The sequence below is a fragment of the Equus asinus genome, chromosome 3 (genome assembly GCF_041296235.1).
Source record: "Equus asinus isolate D_3611 breed Donkey chromosome 3, EquAss-T2T_v2, whole genome shotgun sequence".
Lineage (NCBI taxonomy): Eukaryota > Metazoa > Chordata > Mammalia > Perissodactyla > Equidae > Equus > Equus asinus.
In genome coordinates, this window is record NC_091792.1 from 55,061,531 (window position 1) to 55,088,039 (window position 26,509).

The window sequence follows — 26,509 nt, forward strand, 5'->3', positions numbered from 1 at the left end:
GATTAGTACTGCTTCAGATCACATCGGACTCCGACTCCGACTCCATCTTCTATGGGAAAATCCTCTTTCTGTTTAACTGCGAAAATGAATTAATCTGCTTTTACAGCTAACTAGAGTCGTGTTGATTGGCACCTAGAAAGTAATGTTTTTCTTCTTTCGGAAAACTTATAAGCGTTTCTTTAAATTTACGAGGGAAATCAAGTGTGTGTCTATTTCCATTATATTTCACCTGCTACCAGTTACAGTGTAGCTTTTACAAACCACAAACTAAATTTATAGTAAAAGCTCTACCTACATTTTAGAACACTTTAACATGACAATAACAGATGAACAAGTTTTTATATTAATATTTTTCATTTAATATGCATTTCAGCTGACTAACATTAACTACATTGTCTTCCATAGATATCTCATAAAAATTGGTATGATAAAAACATTTAGGGTAATTTTTTGCACGTTAGAAAAAATAATAGTCAATAGTTTGTAAAAACTGGAAAAGCAGCTAGCATTTGTGTAAATCTTTTGGCAGTCACTGCCTGGGTCTTCTTAAAACTGATTACATGTTAATTAAACTGCCCTTGTTTCATTTTTCTTAAACTGATTATTCTAAAAATAGACTGGTTGGCAATTGTTGTTCTAGAAAAAAAATTGAACCTCAAGAAACATCTTTTAGCTAGATGACTTCATTTATGAGCCACATTAGTTTGAATTACTGCATGATATTATACACTCATTTTATGGTTTAACTCAAACTTTTATTTATGAAGTAAATAAGGAGGTCATGATTTTCCTGAGCATATTTAGCCTGTTTTATTTAAAATATAGTCTGTATTCTGATAACACTTTTTTTAGTATTAATTTCCATTATAATTAAAAAATGTTAATATATTCAACAAATATTTATTGGTTGCATTGTCTGGTAGACACTATTTTAGGCTCTGAACAGTTGTAACATTATATATCCTGTAGTATTCTGTTGTTAGTAAAAGCTTTTCAGATTTTGAAAGAAACTATATGAAGATCCTGTTACATATGTTGTTCTTTCTCTTTGAGAGTTTCCCTCTTATATATACATGTAGAAATTTTAGAACATTTGGGAGAATATCTAAAAGCATAGAGAAGAAAATAAAAATTTCTTATAATCTTACCACTCTGAGGTTTTTGTGGTGGGTTTTTTTTTTTTTTTTTGTCCCAATTCTTAATGTGTTTCATAAGCTCTCCTTTTTCCTGTGTTCCCATCATCCCTTTTCTGGTAAGGATTTCTTTAAACAGGAAGCAATGTAAATGAATGGTGACTGTTCAAATATCACAGTATTTGCTAATCAGTAATTAAACTAAACCAAGACAAACTGTGTTTTGTCTGAGCTATTACAACATCAGTTTGTTGATGCTAATAAACCGGGAGACCTGGGCTTGGAAAATTTTAATTCCCAGTGTTAGGCTTGGCAGTCTTTGACAGAACTTACTTATGGCCTCCATCTCTGTATAAATCTGCAAATAATAAGAAATAAGCTAAAGCTTATGTGAGAGTAGGCGTGGTTGCTGGTATGGTTAAAGATACTAGCTTTTTGTTTCTATTATGTTTTAATAAATAGTCCTTTGGGAATCTTACTTAAGGGCTAAATCAGTCCCACTCTTCGCAGCTCAAATTGGTTCCTTATTTCTTGATGAAACTTAATTAATATAAGCCAATGTTACTTGAAAGTAACATTGTGTCTTTGTAGTACAGATCAGTCAGTTATTAAGCTTACTGTACTATACTGTAGAATCCCTGTATCTGTGGGAAGAGGTGGTTTTCCATAATTTATGACCTACTGTAGCCATGGGTCAACACAAAGGAACTGGAGATGTGGAGACAAGCAACTAACATAAGTCAAGAAAACTGAATCAGCTTCTCTGTGAGGACAAAATTACAATGACTAGAAATCTCTCTTCAGGCTGATAGAGAGAGAAAAGGCAGATAATCAAAGTATAAAATTATAAAAGAGATCAATAAAGTAAAGATGAATCTGTTTACTAAATCTCTGAGTGCTAGAGTTAGGGATTGCCTTTGTGGAGGCAAATTAAGTTTGTTAATACTACTTTTCAAGGTGAGATGGTAAATTAAGCTTCCTATTTAAGTGAATAATATAGAAACTGGAAATGTAAGTAGATTAAAAATAGAATTAGTTAATGTATTGTTGATAGATTAGAATTAAGATGACATTTTAGAAATAGCCATCTTTTGGGGTAAATTTCCTGTATGGAAGTTAAGTTCTTCCATGAAATGTCTCTTCCATTTTTATGAGGAAGACAAAAAAACTTAGTTTATTTGTATTGGTAGTTTTATATTTTGACTTTCTTCTTCATTTATTCATGAAGTTTAAGTAGTTTAGGGGGTTGAAATCTTTTCTTCTACCGGATCCTTATAGTAGATTTGGTCTTTTGGCCTTGAGCCTCCATTTACTCCATGAAGGACCTGTAAATATTACTTGAATGTTAATTGTTTCATTCAAAGTACTTATTGAGCTCTTGTATATATAAAGCCCTGCTAGGTGCTGTGGAGAATGAGAGTGGTAGGAACAGTAATGTTAATAATAGCTAATCTTTAGTGTAGAATATACTGTTTGCCAGATACTGTTGTAAGTGCTTTAGTTGTAAGAGTTCATTTATGTGTAACGAGTCATTTTAATCCTCATCACAGACTTGTGAAGTAGGTACTGTTATAATCTCCATTTTCCTCTTGACAAAACTGAGGTAAATAGATATTAAAAGTCAGGCTTCGATCCAGATTATTTGGCTCATACTCTTACTCATGCAGATATGTCTACTGCTTCTCAATATGTATATCCCTGTAATAACTAAGCATTTTGAGTCTGGTGGGGGCGTAAGAAGGCTTCCCGAGTTTAAACAAAGAAGCAAAACCCCTAAAAGTTAATAAATTTCTAGCAAATGGTATAGACTGCATGTTCTGTGGGACTTAGGGGGAGGAAAAGATCAGTCTGCTTTTGACAAGTGTTATCAAAGTAGGCCAGGTCTTCAGGTACACAAGGGAATTTGATAACGCGTTCCTGGGGGAGAGGATAGAATGAGTCCTTGCTCTGATGGGAGTAAATGCCTACTATATTGTTCCCTGGTTAGTTTTGTTACATCAGTGGGTCAGTAAAGGGGGTAGTATAGAAAGGTGGAAGGTAGAAGAGTACCAGGTCCTAGACAAACTTGAATGCCAGACTGATGATGGTTTGAAAGCACAGAAAATGTGGCCTTCCTGTTGAAATAAAAGATTGAGATCTTATTCTTTTAAGTTTCTTCCTGAAATCATTTCTTTACATTCATTAGCTCAAAGAGATATTTAAGTAAAGCTTTTTTGTTCCTATTATAGTAGATGAATTTGTTCATTTTTATTCCCTCCTAAAAATATCAGTAGTTAGCATTTTTTTGCAAATTATTTGGGAATTCAGGTGTTAGATGATGATATTATTGCCATAGGGACATTCTTTAGGCTCTTTGTAAAATGATTTTAGGATTCAGGTCCTTGTTGTATTTCTATTATCTCTAATCTTTTAACCAACTAAAAAATTAAATATCTTCTTACAAATTAATTCATCTAAGTGTCTGTAAATTAAAAGAACAAATAAGGATTCTTTATTTGATGTTAGAAACGCTTTGTATTCTAAAACAATAGTATAAAACAAAGCTTGTCTTTAAGTTTATTTTGCCCGCAGTATCTGAATTTAAAATCTTCAATAAGATCTGGTTCATATTATGATCTCTAGCTCTATTTTCTAAAAATAACTGACACTTTACTGTGATTAATTTTATACCATCTCATGGCTTGTTGTAAGTCAGAGATGCTTTGTGTATCAAGATTTCAAAATGTGAGCTGATCTCCTGCTGCATATATTAGGTTTATAATTTTGGCTGTTTTCCCAGCATTGAGGTCTCTGCTTTGTGCCTACACAAGATCACAGGAGATTGGTGGGTTAAATTATATTTTAAAGTTTTGTTTTTGTCTTTTAATAAACATATGTTTAATTTGTAATTTTAAGTAGTCCTTTACAGCCTTAATTAGGTAAAAAAATAGATTTACTTTAGTTTCTGTCAATTTATCCTTCTTGCCAGTTAAGAGAGCAAATTTCGTAAATCTTTTTATTCGTGTAATATTCAAATCATTTTATATGCAGAGATAATAAATGAACATGGAATATGTTTCCAATTATACAGATTTCTTAGTATCCACTTTATCCTTTTTACCCAAGGATGTGGCTTTTTATGTTGGGGTGGCAGTAGAACAGAGAATAAAACAGTGAATTGGCTAATGGACTCAGTGTTGCTACTGACTGTTGTATATCTTTGGTCCACTTCTTTGGGACTCAGTTTTAATTTCCAAGTCTTTGCATTGTAAATAGATGGCAGTTAAATATGACCGTGGATTATAGAGCAAATTTAAAGAGCATATACTTCATTTATCCAGCAGATATTTAATTGACCACCCACTGAGTACTAGGCACTGTGCTTGCCATTACCTTTTTAATGTTTCGTCCGGGAGTCTGCCAACATTCTGGAACTTCCGCTATCAACTTACAGCATTTACTTTCCCCTCCCTCAGCAGGATGACCATTTCTTATCAGTAAGGTCACAGAGGGAGGGAAAAAATACATTGGGGTCCAGACTTCCTTCTCTTAATATACAGAAGAAACTGGGTAGTCAGGGAATGTGTAGAATTTTGGATTTCTGTCTGCGTTCTTCCATAATTGAAAACAAAGTGATGTGTGTTTTATATGTGTGGTAGGACAGTAATCTGCATTATGAGCTTAAATGGCAAGGATCACTGCTTTCACTTCTTTTGAGATTGACCCCAGAGGTAGTAAGTAACAGTCTTAGAAGAAATATGTACCTAATTTTTCATGTAAAACTATTATTTGAATATTCTCCTTTGAGAAGAGACTTAGGCTGCTGAAGATGTGTGACTGTAGAATTTACTAATAAGTTCAGTTTAAGGTGCAACAGTTAAGTACTTTTTTTAGCTCATCTCAACAAATATATATTGAGGGTTAGTGGGAGGGAATATAAAGGTTTTCATTTACGAGAAAGCACATAATTTCATTAATGTCTGTATTTCTCTAGGTCAGTGTTTGTCAAATTGCAGGTTTCAGCATGTTGATTATGAAATCACTTGAGTTGTGACCAGTATTTAAGAAAAAAGAAAGAGAGAAAATAGAAAGTAAAATATCAGAGTATATGCCAAATAGTAAATATGCTAAACTTGGGTAGGTATGAATCTGTAAACTATGCCAGTGAGAAATGTTTCTTGCTGTGGGCCACAGCCAAAAAGGTTTGAAAACCAGTTTTTAAGTACACACCTAGGGGGTAATTAGCTCTCCCTGGGGTTAAAATGGGCTTCCTGTGGCCTAAAATGAGTCTGGAACAACCTGAGGATGAGAATGGGATATATTATTGTCGCAGACCTCTGCTAAAGCATAGGGATGTGAGTGCTGGAAGCAGAGCAGTGCCTGTGACTACTACTGCAACATTGTAAGTAATATTGAACAGGGGATCTGGAACCAAAGGCAGAGAGGGATGATGATGGTGAAGGATAGGATTGTTTTAATTGTCTGAAAGCTAAGTGCGTGTCCACAAGTGTTTTGGGAGAGGGCACCACCTAACAGTTCCTAACATAGTTGGAGAGAAGAATGTCCACATAGCTTAAAACATATGAGCAAGGAAATCACGAAATTATTTTTTAGACAGTATTGCATAGTGGTAAGAAATGCCTTTGGAATTGAACTGGTTGTGTTTGAGTCCCTGTTCCACTAACTTGCTAGCTGTGTGATATTGGGCATATTTCTTAGCTCTCTGTGCCATGTTTTTCTTTTCTTTTCTTTCTTTTGCTGGGAAAGATTTGCCCTGAGCTAACGCCTGTTGCCAGTCTTCCTCTCTTTTGTTTCTCCTCTCCCCAAAGCCTCAGTACATAGTTGTATATTGTAGTTGTATGTCCTTCTAGTTCTTCTAAGGAGTGAGCTGCCGCCACACCGTGGGTGCTGACAGACCGGTGGTGTGGTTCCACATCTGGAAACCGAACCCAGGCTACCGAAGCAGGGTGCACCAAACTTTAACCACTAGGCCATCAGGGCTGGTTCCTGTGCCGTGTTTTTCTAATTTATAAAGTAGAGAGTAATACCTATCTCATGGGGTTTTGTGAGGACTAAATGAACTAATGTGTGTAAAGTGCTAAGAACAATGTCTGGCACACAGTAAGTACTCAATAAGTGTTAGTTGTTTTGTGGTTATTATTAGATATGAGATAGATAACAATGTCTGGCCTGTAGGTGGGAAAGATTATTTTAATTCTAATATAGTGTAGTTTACCTGATTTTTCTTTTGTCACTTGTGCTTTGGTGTTTTATCTGCAAAACCATTGCCAAACCCAAGGTCACAAGGATTTACTCCTATGTTTTCTTTTAAGAGTTTTATAGTTTTAGCCCTTACATTTAGGCCCATGATTCATTTTGAGTTAATTTTCATGTACGATGTGAGGGAGGGATCCATCTTCATTCTTTTGCCTGTGGATAGCCAGTTGTCCCAGCATCATTTGTTGAAAAGACTATTCTTTTTCCATTGGTGAAAATATTTATTTAAATAATAATGAACAATTTTAAATTTTATTTTCCTACAGATAATTTTGAAACTTTGGATCACAGATATTAGTAAATAACGAATTTTTGTTTACATAAGTATGCTTGAATTTTATAAAATTATCTGGGGAAAAAATAAACAAAGCCAAAACTCTTCTTATCAATAAAGTTGTTTTTGCAGGAACGCTTCAAGCAAGTTACAGATCATTGATTGGATAATTTTTCCTACTTGCTTAGGTTTTAGTGTTGGTGATACTTGAACTATGAAATATTGTTGGTGATATTTGAGTTATAAAATGTCCATTTTATGGAAAGGTTAGTCATTGACCATACATTTTAGAAGTTTGTGTATCCATGCCAAGTGTAATGAGTTAAGTTATATATTAAAAATCTGTAGGATTTTTGCTCAATACACAGTTGTAGAAGAACTCATTACTCAAATTTGTAACTCTCTTTTTCCCCATCTTTGTCATATTGTCGGTCTTTTGGTTAAGATTAATACCATATGTGTAATATAATACAGCCTGATGAAGTTTTAAATGCCAAAATATTTGAACAGAAACACTAGCTTGTGTTTATTGATTTCCTACTATTTGTCAGGATAATATTGCTAGCTATTTTACGTGATTTATCTCCAGTCCACACAGAATACTCTAAAAGTGTATGAGAAAAGCCAGGCACCTCTAAGAGGTTAGTAATTGACTTATGCTAGATCACATAGCTAATAGGTGGCAGAGCTAGAATTTGACTCTAGGTCCTTCTGACCTCAGAGTGCATTAAGGTCATGGAATTTCTCTACTAGGTCACTCGGAAAAGAAAGTGATCTTTTTTCCAGTCTTTTTTGTTGCTGTTTTTCAGCCATTAGGTAGAAGAGTAGTCACTGGCGTCTGAGGTCTGGCATTGTAGTCAGACCTCCAGAAAAGTTTTTGATTTTTTTTCTTGTCTTAAATTTAGGAGCTGATACTCTCAAGTCATACTTTCTTACAATCCAGGATCTGGTGATCTCTAGGTAGCAGGAACTATCCTATGTCCTTTTGAAGTTCAGTTGTTAAAATTAATAGGCTTCTCCTGTCTATCACTCTGTCCAAGATTTATATTTCCAGTAGATGGAGTTTGATTAGTCTAACTTGGGTTGGGTGCCTTTTTCTTAGCTGAGAGAGGAGCATACCTTGATTGACGCCCTTACCACATGAGATGAGGGATAGAAGTTTCCTCAAAATAATTGGGTTTTGTTACAGAATGAACGGGAAAGGGCACGTGGGCAGAAACAATAAGGGTCCATTACACAAATAATAACCCTAATCTGAGAACAGTTACTGAATAATATGGTTATTTTAAGTTTGGAGGTATACTTGGTTATTATTGTTAAATATCTGGGCCTGAGGTTGGGAAAAAAGTTAAGAACAAGAGAAAGTTAAAATTTTAAAAATTAATTGGGAAAGAGGATGACTAAGTACACATATGTTCATTGAAAGTACTGTTTGTAATACAAACTAACCTAAAGGTCTGTTTAAATTATAGTATGCTCCAGCAAATATAGAAATGATGTGGATATGCATTTAATGATATGAAATGGTCTTTAGAAAGTGTGCTAACTAATGAAAAACTTATACATAAGTGTGGCTAGTATGATCTTGTCTATATTTTTTGCTTATAGAAAATAGTAAAGGCTGAGGCCCATCTCCAATTAACTATTACAACTCTTGTTTACTCAATTCGCTCTCCTTTTTCCCCAGCAAACCTTATGTAGCTGTGTAGAATTGGTTCTTTATCTGTTCTTTTTTCAGTCCTTGGTTCATTTCAGAAACTCTAAGCCTTTTTACTTAAAGCCTTTTGACGCAGAAGCCCATCGCTTACAACTCAAAGGTATTGCTTTTTAAAATTTTGCCTTTTCTATGGGTTTCAAAAGCCTCAATTTGGGGGCCAGCCCAGTGGCGCAGGGGTTAAGTTCGCACACTCTGCTTCTTGGCGGCCCGGGGTTCACCAGTTCGGATCCCGGATGCAGACATGGCACCACTTGGCAAAAGTCACGCTGTGGTAGGCATCTCGCATAGAAAGTAGAGGAAGATGGGCATGGATGTTAGCTCAAGGCCAGTCTTCCTCAGCAAAAAGAGGAGGATTGTCAGTAGTTAGCTCAGGGCTAATCTTCCTCAAAAAAAAAAGCCTCAATTTGGAACTCAGAAGCCACAATACTGAATCTTGTTCCCTGTGTTCTGCTGTGTATTTCTTTTCCAGTGGCACTGGGTGTCTCACTAAATTGGTAGAGGGACGATGTGTGGAGAGGACAAGGAAATAGTGATGGGTAGGGAACCTTGATCGGTATTTCCTAAAGGTATTCTGGTACATTTCTACTACTGTCTTCACGGAGAAATAAATGAGAGCTGCATATGCTTTGAGAAGTGGGAAGTCCGGGGTAAATCGTGTCATTTTGTGTTAATAAAATTCAGCTATAAGAAGAGCTTTTACTGAGGACAAAGAAAGGCATAATCAGGGAAGTGCAGCCTCACCACCTTTATTTTGCCCCCTAACTTTGTTGTCTTCTAGAGCTCCCCTCCAGATATCAGCTTTAGGAAAGTCGTATTATAATTTCCTTAATTGACCAACCCTTGAAATATTATTTTAGGAAAGAAAGAGAGATGCACTTTATGTCTGAGAGAACTTTAATTTGTGCCTGTGGCATTATCTGCAAGATTCATGCTTCATTCATGCATAAGATGAAGTTGAGAGGTGAAGTTGGATAATGTGTAATGTTGCTTATGTAAGTTTATTAACATACATATATAATTTATTTGTATTCATCTCAGTTTTACATATGTAAGTTTAACTTTATGCAAATCTAGGTTGCAGCGAACTGTTCACAAAGAAATGATACGTTAATATTTAAAAACCATTGTTATTATTAGGAAACAATACCTTCAAAATCACTCATAATGTGAGATATGTAGGCATTTCTATGATCCTATTAGAAGTGAATGTTCCCTACCCAGTTTAGAGTAGGATAGAAAATCTTTCTTTTTCTCCTTCTTTGTACTACACACATTTCCATGTTTGGCAGAACAAGTTATAAAAGAAAATATGTGAAGTGTCACACACACACTAAAGTAAAAGTTTGGATTCTTTTTTCTTTATAGCTAGCTGATTCTTGAATTTTATTTAGCAATCCATTTGCAATAACAGATTTTAAATTTAAAAAAATTACGTTCAATATGATATCTTTCAATTGTCAGTAATAACCTAGTACCATGAGTAAGAAACAGGATAAAAGGAGAGAGGTTAAAGCCAGATTGAAATGTCTGCCTTTCTCTTCCTGGAGATTCTATTTAATTATATTTATCAGAGCCAAAGAAATATTCTAAAAAGCTCTATCTTAGCATAAAGTTTTTATTTTATTTTCATACCAAAATCCGTCTTGGTTACTATCCAAGCCAGTTTGATAGTAAGAGTCACAAGAAGGACCCAAACTTCTTTTAGAAATAATTTAGAGGGGAAACAGTGAATCTCTATGTCTGTGGGCTCCCCTCAAAACAAGAAGCCCATTCACTGTTTCCACCTATACAGTCATACGTCTCTTAATGACGGAGATACGTTCTGAGAAATGCGTCTAGGCGATTTCATCTCTTTGCGAACATCATAGAGTGTACTTATAACAAACCTGGATGGTATAGCCCACTACTGGACACACCTAGGCTATATGGTCCAGCCTATTGCTCCTAGGCAACAAACCTGTACAGCATGTTACTGTACTGACTACTGTAGGCAATTGTAACACAATGGTAAGTATTCGTGTGTCTAAACATAGAAAAGGTAGAGTAAAAGTACTGTGTAAAAGGTAAAAGATGGTGCACCTGTATAGGGCACTTACCGTGAATAGAGCTTGCAGGACTGGCAGTTGCTCTGGGTGAGTCAGTGAGTGAGTGGGGAGTGAACGTGAAGGCCCAGGACATCACTGTACGCTACTGTAGACTTGATAAACACGGTATGCCTAGGCTACACTAAATTGATAAAAAATATTTTTATTTCTTCAACAATAAATTAACCTTAGCTTATTACAGCTTTTTTATTTTATAAACTTAAATATTCTTAGTAATAGTACTTAGCTTAAAACACAAATACGTTATACAGCTATACAAAAATATTTTCTTTCTTTCTATCCTAATTCTGTAAGCTTTTTTCTATTAAAAAAAAAATTTTTTTTTTTTTCAATTTTTAAACTCTTTTGTTAAAAACTAAGACACACTGGGGCTGGCCCGGTGGTGCAGCAGTTAAGTTCGCACGTTCCACTCTGGCGGCCCGGGGTTCACTGGTTCAGATCCTGGGTGCGGACATGGCACTGCTTGGCAAGCCATGCTGTGGTAGGTGTCCCACATATAAAGTAGAGGAAGATGGGCACAGATGTTAGCTCAAGGCCAGTCTTCCTCAGCAAAAAGAGGAAGATTGGCAGCAGATGTTAGCTCAGGACTTATCTTCCTCAAAAAAAAAAATAAAAAAAATAAAGAGCGAGTCAATTAAAAAAAAAGCAAAACAAAAAACTAAGACACAAACTTGTTAACCTAGGCCTACACAGGCTCATGATCATCACTGTCTTCTACCTCCACGGCTTGTCCCACTGGAAGGTCTTCAGGGGCAATAACAGGATGATAACAATGCCCTCTTCTGGAAGACCTCCTGAAGGACTTACCTGAGGCTATTCTTGAGGAGGTGTCAGTTTTTTAAGAAACATGTCCATGGTGGTTTGCTTGTTTCTTTTTTCATCATAGATTTGCTTATAAGCAGATAAATGAACCATGAACATTCCCGTCTGTTACGTACTGTAAATAATTGTACGTGCTATACTTTTATACGACTGGTAGTGTAGTAGGTTTGTTTACACCCACGTCACTGCAAACATGCGAATGATGCATTGCAGTACGATGTCATGTCAGCTATGATGTCACTAGATGACAGGAATTTTTCAATTCCATTATGATCTTACGGGACCACCGTCATAGATGCAGTCCGATGTTGACCAAAATGTCATTATGTGGCACATGACTGTACTTTTTTCAAACACCGTTGATGTGTCTGATAGAATAGTCATGAGGGCACAGACTGAACTTCAGTCTGTTGGGGGCACAAACTGCTGGCTAATCCCCACTCGAACGTGCAATGGCAGCCCCAGAACCAAGGGACACAACATAAAAACGACAAAATACCAAACATTGGTCCACAGGGTCTTGTGATTTAAACAGTTTGAATCCTTTACTTGTGGTTTTCAGATACTTTGACTTACTGTATAGTTTTGTAAATTAGATGTCAGAGTAGTTTCTATGGAATAATTATTTGAAAGTCACCGAAGGCAAGACACATAGCTAATGTAAGTGTTTATTGTGGTGTTGTACCTTTTGCTCCCTCAAAAATGAGTACGGTAGTCTCTACTTTTCTTCTTCCTGGTTTATAAGTTTGTTGGAGGAATACATGCTTCATTTGCTTATTATCTTCATGGTGCAGAAAATTCTTATCATGGAGCTGGTGACATATTGTGTGGATGCATGTTAGCTAAGTGGTATAGAAATTTTTCTTTTTCTTTTTCGCATAGAAGAGTAATAATTAAAATCAGTAGTCCATGTCTCTTCAGCTCCACCCAGATAAGGGCAACATAGGGGGAAAAAGTATGAAGTTTGCAAAAATATCATAGTAGACTTTTCAAAAAGCATTTTCTTGCTGCCGGCCCCTTGGCTGAGGGGTTATGTTTGCGTGCTCTGCTTTGGCTGCCTGGGGTTTCACTGGTTCAGATCCTGGGTGCGGACATGGCAATACTCGTCAGGCCATGCTGAGGTGGTGTCCCACATGCTACAACTAGAAGGACCCACAACTAAAGTATGCATCTATGTACTGGGGCGAGGGGGGGGGGGTTGAGGAGAGAGAGCAGAAAGAAAAAAAAAGGTCGGCGACAGTTGTTAGCTCAGGTGCCAATCTTTAAAAAACAAAACAAAACAAAAATTTTCTTTTAATTTCAGACTTACAGATGTTGAAAAACAGTGCAAATAATCCCATATACCCTTCACCCAGATTCCTGAAATATTAAGAGTTTACCACATTTGTTCATTCTCTCTCTTGTTCTGTCTCTTGCTGTTATATATGCTATTCTCTGTGTAATACATAATATATACCAGTATGTATATATAGTGCATGTATACACCAGATAGTTTTTTTCTGAACTGTTAAAGAGTAGGATGCAGACATAATGTACTTTTACCTATAAATACTTGAGTCTGTATTTCCTTATGAAAGGACATTCCGTTATGTATAGTCACAGTACTGTTTTCAAGATCAGAAAATTGACATTGATACAGTACTATTATCTATTCTACAGACCGTTTTTAAATTTGCCAGGTTTACCACTATGTCCTTTAATATAGGAAAAAACCATTTTTTTCCTGGTCCAGGATCTAATAATCCAGAGCAGGTGTTACATTTAGTTATCATGTCTCTTTAGTCTCCTTTAATCTAGAGGAGTTCCTCAGTCATTTTTTGTCTTTCATGACTTTGACTTTTTTTCTTTTTTTTACAGTTTCCTATTGCAATGCTTTTTTTGTTTGTTTGTTTGTTTTTTTGGTGAGGGAAATTGACCCTAAGTTAACATCTGTTGCCAGTATTCTTCCTTTTTTTTTCTCCCCAAAGCCATGGTACATAGCTGTATATACTAGTTGTAGGTCATTCTGGTTCTTCTATGTGAGATGCCACCACAGCATGGCTTGATGAGCAGTGTGTAGATCTGCACCCAGGATCTGAACCAGTGAACTCTGGGCCACTGAAGCAGAGTGTGTGAACTTAACTGCTTGGCCATGGGGCCAGCCCCTTGACTTTGACGTTTTTGAAGAATGCAAGCCATTTATTTTGTAGAATTTCCCTCAGTTTGGGTTTATCTTGTTTTTCCTTGTAAGATTCAGTTTATGCATTTTGGGCCAGAGTACCACAGAAGTGATGCCATCATACCAGAAGGCCATAGAGGCTTTGACACTTCCCTCCAAAAACATTTTTTAAATTATCAGTTTTAATGTTATTGTATGGAAAGCAGAGTCACAGATTCTCAAATTTGTCAAGATATTATAAATGTTCTTATATTTATTCTCCAGTTACCTTTTCTTAAGAAAATTTGTAGCCTTTCAGTTACCTTTTTACAAAGTGGAAATTACTGAGTAAAATCAGGATAGAGGGAAGAAGAAAGAGCTAGTGCACTTAAAGCTTTAAATATGAGGTTTAGAGCGTATGTTCTATATAAATGAACATGGGCTAGTGCAGGGATAGGGCCTTGAAACCCTTGGTCAAGAATGATATATTATTTATTCCTGGTGTACTGCTGCCAAAACATGGAAATCAATATACTACTCTCCTTTTAGAGGTTTTACACCTTTCCAAGGCAAACATTCAAATGTGTTACATAGGGAGATAAGAGAGAACCCTATTCTATCTGGTAGAAGTAAATAAACATTGTTTATTAGTACAATATTCGGTATTTATTAAAGTGTTTAAAATATTGACTTTTTCTTTATTAATTCTTGTTCCTGCTGCCTCTTTGAATTATTCAGAAACAGAGCTTGCAACGTACAGTATAGTCGATGTGGCTTATATCTTAATAATAATAAAATTAGTCCTTAGTCTTGGCATGGTGGCTCTTTGTGCATCTCTCCCTTCCCCCTCACCCTCCAATTGATTTAGGATTGTCTCTTACTCTAATCTAGGCAGTGTTTATATTGACAGATTCTAGCTTTGTCACATGATAGTTTTGTGAAATGACTTAACATTTATAATAGTTTCTTTATTTGTAAACAAAAGGGAACAAGTCGGTTTAAATCATCATACAGCAAGAGTAGTCTGGGAATTTTGCTCCATTCCTTAAAAGTCATAGAATAAAATAAACAGATTTCTTGTGTTTTATTTTTATAATGTTTGTTTAAACATGAGTATAGCGCGGGGCCGTCCCCATGGCCAAGTGGTTAAGTTCGCATGCTCCTCTTCGGTGGCCCAGGGTTTCTCTGGTTCAGACCCTGAGCGTCAACATGGCACTGCTCATCAAGCCATGCTGGGTTGGTGTCCCACATAACATGACCAGAGGCACTTACAACTAGAATATACAACTATGTACTGGGAGGCTTTGGGGAGAAGAAGAAAAAAAAAGAAAATTAGCAACAGATGTTAGCTCAGGTGCCAATCTTTAAAAAAAAAAAAAAGAAAGACTTGGGTTAAAATCCTGGGTTCATCACATACCCAGCTGGATGACCTGGGGAAATTTAGAAGAAAAAAAAATTAGTATAGTGCCACTCCTCAAATATCAATTAATTACATTTTCATTAAAATGACACACTTCTAGATTATTATTTTTGGCATAAAATCTGTATTACTGATACATAATTTGAAGATGTAATTTGTAATCACTTTTGCTAAAATCACCTGTTTGAAATTATGCACCAGCTTTTCTAAGTTTTTAGTGCTTTAGAAAAATTTCAAATTCTTCTTTGCTTATATGTCTTTATTATAAGGTACAGCATATATCATATAGATATTTAATATTTAAAGATGACTTGTCCAAAGTTACTTAGCTGTCCAGGACTAGAATCGGGCCTTTTGGGAGCAGTTTGTTGCTTTTTTTCATTTATATAATGCTTAGATCCATTAGAATTTCTTTATTTTCATAGCCCTATTCACATCCCTATTAAAATATAGTGTGTGTTTACTTAGAAAAGTAATTTTCATTGTAATATATATATCAATCTAGAAGGGTAAAGTAGAAAATGAAAGTTCATTACCTCTTTTTTCTAACAATTATACTTCCCAGTGGTAGCCATTATTAATGTGTTGTTTCATACCTGTTCATACTATTTTCTCTGTATTTAAGCATATATGTGAGCATAATATTTAAGCCAAAATAAATTTTACAAAATAATTTTCATATTAAATGTGCTGATCTGCCCTTGGCCTTTTTAAAACTGTATGTGTTGTAGCCAACTTTCTGTATCAGTATATGCTGATCTCCCTCGTTTTCTTTAACAACTGGATTATATTCCGTTGCATAGATGTACATAATTTATTTAATTATCAATGGATGAGACATTTCTGCTGGTTTGACTTTTTCAGTATTACAAATAATGTTTCAATGAAATCTTTTAGTCTTTGTGCAGTAGAAGCTTTATATTTTGATAGCTCTTTCCAAATTGCCCTTCAGAATGGTTGTATCATCTTTTCTTCCACTAACAGTGGAAGAACTCAAGTTCGATAATTTTCACTCTTAGATTACCATAAATGTTCCTTAGCCAGTCTGTTTTCTTTTTTCCAAGCTCTTTTTCTGGTAGTAATATAAACTATCTTTCACAGACAGTATTCACATCATATGTTTCTTTTTTCAGAAATAGATACAAAAATATCTAACATCAAATGTCTAGCTGTAACTCTTATTTTGAAACCATAGCATTATTATTTTAAATTATAATTTAAAATTTATATTCTTTAGGAAGTTTTCTTAGATTAATCCCACCTAGTTTTAGAGACTACAGTCTTATAACAAAGTAAATATAAGTAACACAACTAAAATTGGTTTTGTAGCACTTCGATATTGGAACTTGGTTTTAAAATGTGTTTTGGATTGGGAACCCCAAACTTGCACCTTGAAGTTGGGGACAATATTTTTGTGTCTCCTATACTGTCTAGTATAGTGCCATTTATATAGAAAATTCTTAATGTTTGTGCTGTAGACTTTAAATCAGGGGCTGAGCCAAATCCTGCTCTTCCCCTGTTTTATAAATAAAATATTATTGAAACACAGCCATACTCATTCATTTATATATTGTCTGTGACTTTTTTGCGCTACTATGGCAGAGTTGAGTAGTTGTGACTATATAGCCTCCAAAGCCTGAAATAGTTACTCTCTGGCTCTTTTGCTGACCTCTTAGATTATGAACACTTTGGCATTAATTTGTATTTGCTTTTTTTTGTAGAGCACATAGTAAGATGTTCTACCCACACTGTGCATAATTTATGGATTCGTGCAAGTATAACTGCAGGAAAAATTCCTAGAAGTAGACTTGCTGGGTTGAAGAGTGTCGTGTATTTTAAATTTTGGTAGCTTTGCCTTCCCAAAGGGGTTATACCAATTTATACTTAAACTAATAATTTTGTTGCAGGACCTCTTTCTCCATAACTTGGCCAACTCAGGACGTTAGCCAACTTTTTTATCTTTACCAATCTGGTAGAGGAAAGTGATATTGTGGGTTTGATTTACATTTCTTTTGTGTGTGTTGGATTGAACTTCCTTTCAAATTTGAGAGCCGTTTGCTTTTCTTTTCTGTGAGTTGTCTTTCAGTGCCCTTCCTAGTACCTTCTAGTCTGTTACATTCATATAAAGTCTGTAGTGAACACATGTCAAAGCTTTATTTAACTCTAATAAGTTAACTAGCTTGATGACAAAGCTGATTCAGAGGAGGATGTGTGAGACTTAAATATATATAGTCAGTGAAAGAAGGAATTTTCTTACAGGGCAAAAACAAACAAAACCAACACTAAACTCTAAGGACTGTCTTTTCTACTAGATGGAATTCATTTACATTTTTGACAAATAAAGTCGTAATTTTCAATTTATCAATTTTCTATAAGTCGTTATCTAACTTTGCAGAGTCTTTGTGCTAATCAATAGTAAATAGTAAATCAAACAAAAGTTCCCTTCCCCAGAACATCAGATGACTATTAGGCAGGCTTATTTATTTATTTTGTTTTGCTGAGGAAGATTGGCCCTCAGCTAATATCTGTTGCCAATCTTCCTCTTTTTCTGTGTGAGCTGCCACGACAGCATGGCCACAGATGCATGGTGTAGGTCCACACCTGGGGACTGAACCCAGGCAACTGAAGTGGAGCATGCTGAACTTAACCACTAGGCGACCAGGGCTGGCCTAAGCAGGCTTAATTTTGATACTCTAGTGTGAATTTGAAAGGACATGCCATAATTTTTTGCCTTATTTCCAAGTTTTGGATAATTTTTATTAATACCTTCCTTCCTCTATTTTATTATAATCATTTCAAGTTATATTATTTCTTTATGAATTACTAATGAACTTCTAAGAAGGTTACGTAGTTCACCATTGTCTCTCATAAAACATACTCATCATTCCTTTTTTGCTTTGTAGGAACTCATTATACAATGACAAATGGAGGCAGCATTAACAGTTCTACACACTTACTGGATCTTTTGGATGAACCAATTCCAGGTGTTGGTACCTATGATGATTTCCATACTATTGATTGGGTGCGAGAGAAATGTAAAGATAGAGAAAGGCATAGACGGGTAAGTGTTTTCAGTAATTTTTAAAATTTAGTGCATAATTGGATCATTTAATAATATGTTTCTGCCAATGATCTCAGGCTACTAAAATATATATTATACATTAAAGTACATTTAAGTTAACTTCTGCATTTTATAAGTAATATATCTTTTTCTCTGTCTATGTAATTTTTTATTTTTAGTTTGTTTATACCTGGTATCTTTATGGAAAGGATTTGACATAGTTTAAAATCAAAGAAGTATAATAAGACAAAATAGGAAGGAAAGGGAAAAATGGCACATGAGTTGGGGGGAAGGTCAAGCCAAGTTCAAGATAAGGAAGTCAGCATGATTTTTGTCTTTGAGCAGCACAGCAGCTAAGGCAAAAGAGGAAACTTGTACATAATTCTTTTTATTCAAAAAGAAGAAACATATTGAGGAGATAGTTTTGTAGGGTTTTGCTGTTTTCTTTTTTTTTTTTTTGAGGAAGATTAGCCCTGAGCTAACATCTGCTGCCAATCCTCCTCTTTTTGCTGAGGAAGACTGGCCCTGAGCTAACATCTGTGCCCATCTTCCTCTACTTTATATGTGGGACACCTACCGCAGCATGGCTTGCCAAGCAATGCCATGTTTGCACCCGCCATCCAAACCGGCGAACCCCAGGCCACTGAAGTGGAACATGTGCACTTAACTGCTGTGCCACTGAGTTGGTTCCTGCTGTTTTCTTTTATCCTTTTTCTCAGTTTTAAATTCTGAGGTATTTCTCAAATTCAGTTCTATGTATGGCATATTGAGTTTTGTAATGAATCAGTAATCAAAAAAAGAATGACTTCTACTTAAAAGTACAATTTATGGATCCTTTTCATTATTGATTGTGACTTACTGGTATAATATAATCCAAAAATAAATTTAAAAAAAGAGAGAGAAAAAAAAATCTCTTTGAAAATAAAATTCCACTTCTAAAAGGCCCTTTATAACTTTGAGGCCTGAAATTTACTTGTCAATGAAAATAACTGCTTGTACAAATTAGTTATAATTTTCATATTAATGAATACATATATATTTAACCTAAAATTGGAATTAGATTATATTGTTTATGAAAAGTACAGCTTCTGAGATTCATCAGTCAGTATTTACCTTTTCTGGAAACATTATACATAGAGTATAACTGAAAATAAGACACAATGCCTGAAGTCAGTGTTCTAATCCAGCGATTTCTCAAACTTTTCGTCTCAGATCCCTTTTAAACTATAAACAATTATTGAGGATACCTAAGGACCTTTAGTTTATATTGTTATATTAATTGATATTTACCATATTAGATACTAAAACTGAGAAATTTAAAAAATAGTAATTAAGAGTAACAACAAATTCATTACATGTTAACATAAAAACATTTTTATGAAAAATGACTGTATTTTCCAAAATAAAAAATATGTAGTGAGGGAGTGGCATTGTTATAAATCTCATTATTATCTGGTTTAATAAAAGACTACTGGATTCTCATATCTGTTTCTGCATTTAGTCTGTTGTGATATGTTGTTTTGATTGAAGTATATGAAGAAAATCCAACCTCACACAGACACATGATTAGAAAAAAAGCTAGGAGTATTTTAATAACCTTTTTAGATCATTACAGATTTTCTTCTTTGATACTCCACCAAAGTGACAAGTGGTATTTCTTAAAGATTAGTTGCAATATGTAATCTGAAACTGTATCAAAGAACTTTTGTCTTCTATTACATTAAAACCTGTTCTTCACCTTGAACCTTGAATGAATGATTTTGTAACATCATGCAGTGATCGTTGGGAAAATACTGATTTATTGATTTATGCAGTTCTTTTAAGTGTTGACACTTTTCATTATATAATATCAAAAAAAATCACATTTATTAATATCAACACTAATCTCTTCAGAAAATCTTTAAGTGTTGGGAATCTGTCATCCTCACAGTGAAGTATACAAGTGTTCCAAAATTCTAATTTTTACTTGAAAGCTCAAATTCTCATTGGAAACAAATACACATGTATCTTACTGGAAGTGACAGGCCTACTTGGTTTGTTTTTGAGAAAATAAGTCTGAAAAACCATAGTTTGGTATCTTTCTTTCATTTAAAATGGTGTCCCATGTAAATGTCTAGTTCATTTTGCAACTCAAATCACGCAAATGCTTTTCCTTGAGACATAACATCATACTTCACTTTGCATCAGTAATGCTTTATATACACTTACATCATCACAGTAATATTAAAAAGACTCAATGATCGAGGCATAATAGTTTTTATTCCTTCATGAAAGACATTCTTAAGTGAAACTGGCATTTGCTTATTTTTTTTTTTCCCGGGATATGTGGCAGTGAAGAATGTAATGACTACAGTACATTTGGATGCCACTGTGTTGATTCGTGGTTAGGAGCCAGCAGTTTTATTGTTGCTTTTGCACTCACTGAGAAAATGTCAACACAGTGAAAAGGTCGCATCATGTTTTAGTATTATTATGAAAGTAGTTTTGACCTTGAAGACTCTTTGAGAAGGTCTCAAGGGACCCTCAGGGTGTCTATGGGGCACAGTATAAGAACCACTATTTTAAGCCTATGTGCCTAAATCAGACACATTATAAATCCTGTATCTTGTATGCTTGTTAGGTAAATACAATTGTACTTAGAAGTATATATATTTATAGATTCAGTACCATACTCAGGTTGGGGTTTAAATGGGTTTTAAAGTGAAGTAGTGTTATAATATCCATAAGACACCATATTCATAAAATTTTACAGAAAATGGAAAGTAAAAGAAACCAGAACATACCCCTTTTTTCTCTGATTATGAGAGTAGTCCACAGTCCTTGAAAAACATTTCAAATAATGCAGCAATGTATGAAGTAGTCAGTAAGTGTCCTAACTAATCATCTCTTTGTAGATAAGTCAAATATTTTCAATACTTTGTGCTTATATAAACATAAAATTTTTTAAAGCTGGGAAATTCTACACATAGATGTTTCTACTTTGTTCTTAAAACATTATATAAAAAAAAAACTTCCTATGTCAGTGCATATACCTACCTAATTCTTTTTTCCCCCTCAGCTTTTTAGTATACTTGTAGCCCTCCTACTCCAGATTATTTTCAAGCAAATCAACATTATATCATTTCACATATTACTGTTTCAGTATTTTGCATAATGGTGGCAATCTAACTATCTTTCCTCTATTTTCTAGCTTGAATATTTCTATAAAGAGAGCCTTCCCCATACCAATTATTTGGCTTCCCTGAAGTTAAGATAGTAGAGAAAAGGGAGAAAGTTTGAAGTCATATGATTCCCTAGCATCCACAAACTTGACCTCAGGGTTTTTGTTTGCTTGTTCAGTTTCTGTTTCTTTATCTTCATGCACTCATGGATTTAAACATAGTTGATGTGTTTTAATCATCGCAATTATTATCCTTATTGATGCCCATGTTATTCCATTTTTGACTACTGGGTGCTTACTTAGGTTGATGCCTGTGTCCTTTCACACATCCTTAGTAGACTTTGATGTATTCTTGGAAAACAAGATGATCCTAGCTCTTCTTACACATTTCCTGCACCAAACCTGGAGTCAGCCATTTCTCTAAGGAGCTCTGGTTCCTTTGAAGGAGAATGGTATATAGGCAGTTTGGGCACTAGAGGTACCTGTTGCTTCTGGGTTAGCCATTGTTTCTAGCCTCTTAAGTTTGTAGGAATCTTCTAATTTAAATTCAATACTATAGGACTTTTATTTACCATTTAGTTGTTAAATCTGCATCTCCTTTCAGCCATGCCAAAAATCTCAACATCACATACATAATAATTTGATTTATCTCACAACATACACACACAGCTATTTCAGAATAATATTACCAGCACTATCACTAGCAGTGTGATTACTGAAAAGTTTTAGTGTTTTCTTTTTTGACAATACTTTTTGTCCTTAGTGTTTATGTCACTAGTTACACATACAGATTACTTTGTTTTAAAGTCCCTGTCACTTCCAACCTATTTCCTTCCTCCTCTTTTAAGTAGTAATTTACATTTTAAATTTTATGGTTTATCCCTTTATTTTTTAAAATACAAACATATACTTGTATATGCTTATATACTTATCTTTCTTACACACTTTATCCACCTTTCTTTTTTCCCCTGTATAACACTGCATCTATCTCATTTTTTAATGGCTGCAGAATTTTTCATTACATAGATGTACTTCAGTTTACTTGACAGATACTATATTGATAGATATTTAGATGACTTCCAAATTTTTACTTGATATTATCATTTTATTAAACATCAGTTATTCTTATTGAGAAAAAGTAACATGGGATTTAATTATTGTTTTTGAAAGAAATGACCTACATTTAATCCTAAAGAATGGTTAGTATCTGTGATTGGTTACTTACTGTAATTGGTATAGAAGGAGTAAAACTGCCTCATTCAACTTAGAACTTACAGTCTTTTTAATGTGGCTTTATTTAAAATAGACTGTATGTTTGAAATAGACCACATCATTGAATTCTAGCCATAGCCCTCCTGTGGGACAGTTGAGCACTGAAGTCCTAGGCTGAGAATATGACTTTTTAAAGCAGCAATCCTAGTAGAACAGAAAAGGTCTGGGCTAGTTAGGGATAGATTTAGAAGTACACTGTTACTAAGAGAGACAAGGCTTGCCTTCTTATGTCTTAGTAGAATGAGACCTAGAAATCAAATCTATTACTGTCTTGCTCATCTCACCTCCTTCACTGTATTCAGTAGAGGACATTTCTGCCTTACACAGTAATAAAAGAGAGCCTCTGGACCCTACCAATGGTATTCTAACTCTCCATACCTGAATATTTAGAGGCCCACAAGTTTTGGCAGCCCCTTTATTCACATGACTGTTCTACACTACATTTAAGGGCATGGTACTGTTATTCGGTGACCTTCCCTTTTAAAGAATATTATAATCCACTTAACTGCTAGGACCAGAAAATGATCAGGAAATGACAGACAGTTCAAGCTATAATATCTTGTTTCTGTTAATATGAAAGATGTATACCAGCTAAATTTGATTCCATTTAAAACAGTCTAGGTCAGACTTTATGTGGTTTGTACACCCCTTACTCTCAAATTCTGAGATTCTTGCTAAAAATACAGATCTCTGGGTAAACACTTGTCATATGCTTTACAGGTATAGCAGCTGTTGGACATGGTGATTCTGTCCCAAACTCATATTTCCCATTTATTTAGTTTAGAAGGTACTGTTCCATGTATAGTAACTGAGGAAAATTGTTAAATTATAGAATTGTGACTTCTATTCATGGTTTGAAAAATGAAGCATAAACATTTCTAATTTCAGATCAACAGCAAAAAGAAAGAATCAGCATGGGAAATGACAAAAAGTTTGTATGATGCGTGGTCAGGATGGCTAGTAGTAACACTAACAGGATTGGCATCAGGTAAAGAAAATTTTTAATGCAATCCTTTTTTGGTTAACAATAAATAGTTCTCCCTTCTTTCCCTTGGATTTTTAAAAGCATTTGTTTTGTTGCTTTCCTTCAAAAAAAATCTTAAGACTAGGAGGCATGGGGCCAGCCCTGTGGCCGAGTGGTTAAGTTTGCATACTCCGCTGCGGCGGCCCAGGGTTTCGCTGGTTTGGATCCTGGGCGTGGACATCGCACCACTCATCAGGACACGTTGAGGCGGCATCCCACATGCCACAACTAGAAGGACCTGCAACTAAGATATACAACTATGTACCGGGGGGATTTGGTGAGATAAAGCAGAAATAAAAAAAAAGATTGGCAACAGTTGTTAGCTCAGGTGCCAATCTTTAAGAAAAAAAAAAAAAGACTAGGAGGCAGGAGGCTTCAGAATCTAGTCTTGGCTCTGTCACTTTAAGCATCTTTCCAATTTGGTGGTTTCTCTAGGCTTGGTTTCTGAATCTGTAAAAATGTGGTTTGGACCAGATGACAAATAAAGTATCTTTTAATTTTGACATCATGATAAACAGTTAATATTTATTGAATGTTTCCTATGTGTCATACACCATTCTAAAAGCTTTGCATTTGTGTAAACCTCATGGCAGTCCTATGGGATAGGTGCTGTTTTCTCACCATTTTATAGATGAGGGGACTGGAGCACAGAGGGTTTAGGTAACTTGACTAAGGTCATGTAGCTAGTAAGTGGCCAAGCAAAAATTTAAATTTAGACAGTTTAGCTCAAGAGCCTACACTTTTAGCTACCATGCTATAGAGTGCCCACAAATTCCGTGTATGTGAGATTTTAAGAAACAGCAGTTGAAGATCTGAAAGCACACATTAAGGACTGTTTTAAAAACTTTCAGCTTCCACCATGGAAGATTATGTCTAGAAGAACATGAGGAAAATTAAAATTTGTGTGGACAATAGAGGGAAGTACTGATTGCTATGAACAAGAATTTTGTGGCCTCTGTGTATGTGACCCATTGATGTTTTTTATATGATGAGAAGGACCTGGATTTTGATCATAAATTTGTGTATTTTCGGTATTCTGTCAGTAAAATGATTTGATATATTTGATTTTCTGTGATTTAAGAAAAAAACTGAAAATCTGTTACAGTAACTCATTAATGCTGTGGGTTTTACTAATTATTTCAAATGGATATTACATTTTAATGAGATTAAGGTCATTTGTAGATCTATTAATTAAGTTTCGGATTGAAACATACTAGTAAAAACTCTGACTTCAATAACCAGATTTGTGAACCTCCTCTCAGGTAGCTGACTTTGAAGATGTTTTAGTATCTTTTAAACACCTTTTTTTAAAACCACGGTTAATTCGAATGATGTAACTAGTTTTGATTTCAAAGAAAGAATAACAATTTTATTTTAAAGAATAGCTATTTACAGTTTTAAAAAGTAGTATAAAATTATTTATAGCTAAGATTTGAAAATCTTAAATTCTTATAATATTCCCTATGTAACCCTTTATTTATAGGAGATCTTCCAGTTTCCTTGACCCTTTTAACTTGATAGTTCTTGACTCCCCAGAAATGTCCTTTCTTTTTTTTTACCACCTCCAACAAATTTTTACAGGGGCATTGGCTGGATTAATAGACATTGCTGCTGATTGGATGACAGACCTAAAGGAGGGCATTTGCCTTAGTGCATTGTGGTACAACCATGAACAGTGTTGCTGGGGATCCAATGAAACAACATTTGAAGAGAGGGATAAATGCCCGCAGTGGAAAACATGGGCAGAATTAATCATAGGTCAAGCGGAGGTAAGTCTTGCTTTGTCTCGAGATGAAGTAATAATTGATATAGTGAAATGCATCTCCAGTTCCTTTAATTATAGAATTAATCACATATTAAATGATTGCAACTGCATTGAAGGAAAAAAGAAAGAAATATAATAGGATAGAATGGAAACCATGAGAGTACGTTGCAGCAAGTATCTCAAGACAGTCTTGTATTAGTTAACTATGTAATCACATATGTGTCTACTGGGTTATGACGTAAAATATATTTCTTATTGTAGAAAAGAAATGCAGTAAGATCTGTGTAACCACCAAAAGTTAATATGAAGTCAAATTTATTAAAACTGCTTAATATATTCCATTACAACTGTTCAGGAAGTATGAATTATCAAAATATTTAGTAAATAAGCCTACTAACTGGAGATATCTTTAAGAAATGTATAGATCTTTCTTTGTGGCATTACAGTATTTAAATGATTATTTTCCTATTCCTGATGTTCTATAATGAAGAACATTTTACAAGTTAGAATATTATATAATATATATATTGTTACACAATCATGTAGATGTTTTAAAATTTTTTTTATGGCTGAATTTTAGAGCTAAAAAAAATATATTTGCTGGTAAGACAGGCAGTGTGCTGTTTCTCAATTGATCTTCAGGAGAATTACAGCAGAATGAAATCTGAGTGAGAATGCAATTTTCTCTTCATGAACTGTTTTGATAAAGTAGGCAGAGATTGAAGTATAGCTGAGATTCTTGGCAAGAAGACTTAGGGATCAGGATAAAGCTAGGAAAAACATTAAATATATTAAGGCTTCTTGGTATTTATATGAATATGTTTTTGGATTCTACTTAAATATTTTGTTCATATAAACCTTTTATTATTGTGGAAGTAAACCAGGAGCCCTTTACAAGTTTTACCCAAGTCTTATGTGGTAAGCACTTGCATTAGAGGTGCACTGTAAATTAAATTCATGCTGTTGAACTATTTGCTTTTTAGGGTCCTGGTTCTTATATCATGAACTATATAATGTACATCTTCTGGGCCTTGAGTTTTGCCTTTCTTGCTGTTTCCCTGGTAAAGGTATTTGCTCCATATGCCTGTGGCTCTGGAATTCCAGAGGTAAGCCATGCAATATTTAGTATCATTAAACATTTAGTATTTGTTATGATGCTTATCTTTTTGCTTTTCGGGGAAAAAGTAGTTGTTTTTTGGGGGAAATGGTTTGTTTGTAAAATGAAGTAGAAAATTTTAAAATGTAATCTGATTGTAGACATCTTTGGCAGAAATTCTTTCCCCATAGTCATTTCCTCATTTCCTGTGGAAGTTGATTTGTTTTTTCTCACCACTAATTTAGCACATGACTAGACAAATATCAG

At 34.7% G+C, this 26,509-nt stretch overlaps 1 protein-coding gene across 8 annotated transcripts in view; it reads left to right on the top strand.

Moving 5' to 3' along the window:
• Nucleotides 1–26,509, top strand: part of CLCN3 (chloride voltage-gated channel 3) — an 87,618-nt gene that overhangs the window by 36,815 nt on the left and 24,294 nt on the right. For 6 of the 8 annotated variants that reach the window (XM_014868341.3, XM_014868338.3, XM_070505067.1 and 3 more), the window contains 4 exons: nucleotides 17,768–17,925; nucleotides 23,246–23,345; nucleotides 24,963–25,150; nucleotides 26,130–26,252. In XM_014868341.3, the coding sequence (XP_014723827.2) occupies nucleotides 17,768–17,925; nucleotides 23,246–23,345; nucleotides 24,963–25,150; nucleotides 26,130–26,252 (569 nt within the window). Of the gene's footprint in view, nucleotides 1–8,401; nucleotides 8,481–17,767; nucleotides 17,926–23,245; nucleotides 23,346–24,962; nucleotides 25,151–26,129; nucleotides 26,253–26,509 lie in introns of all 8 variants that reach the window. The other 2 variants (XM_070505066.1, XM_070505068.1) reach the window with 1 other exon arrangement.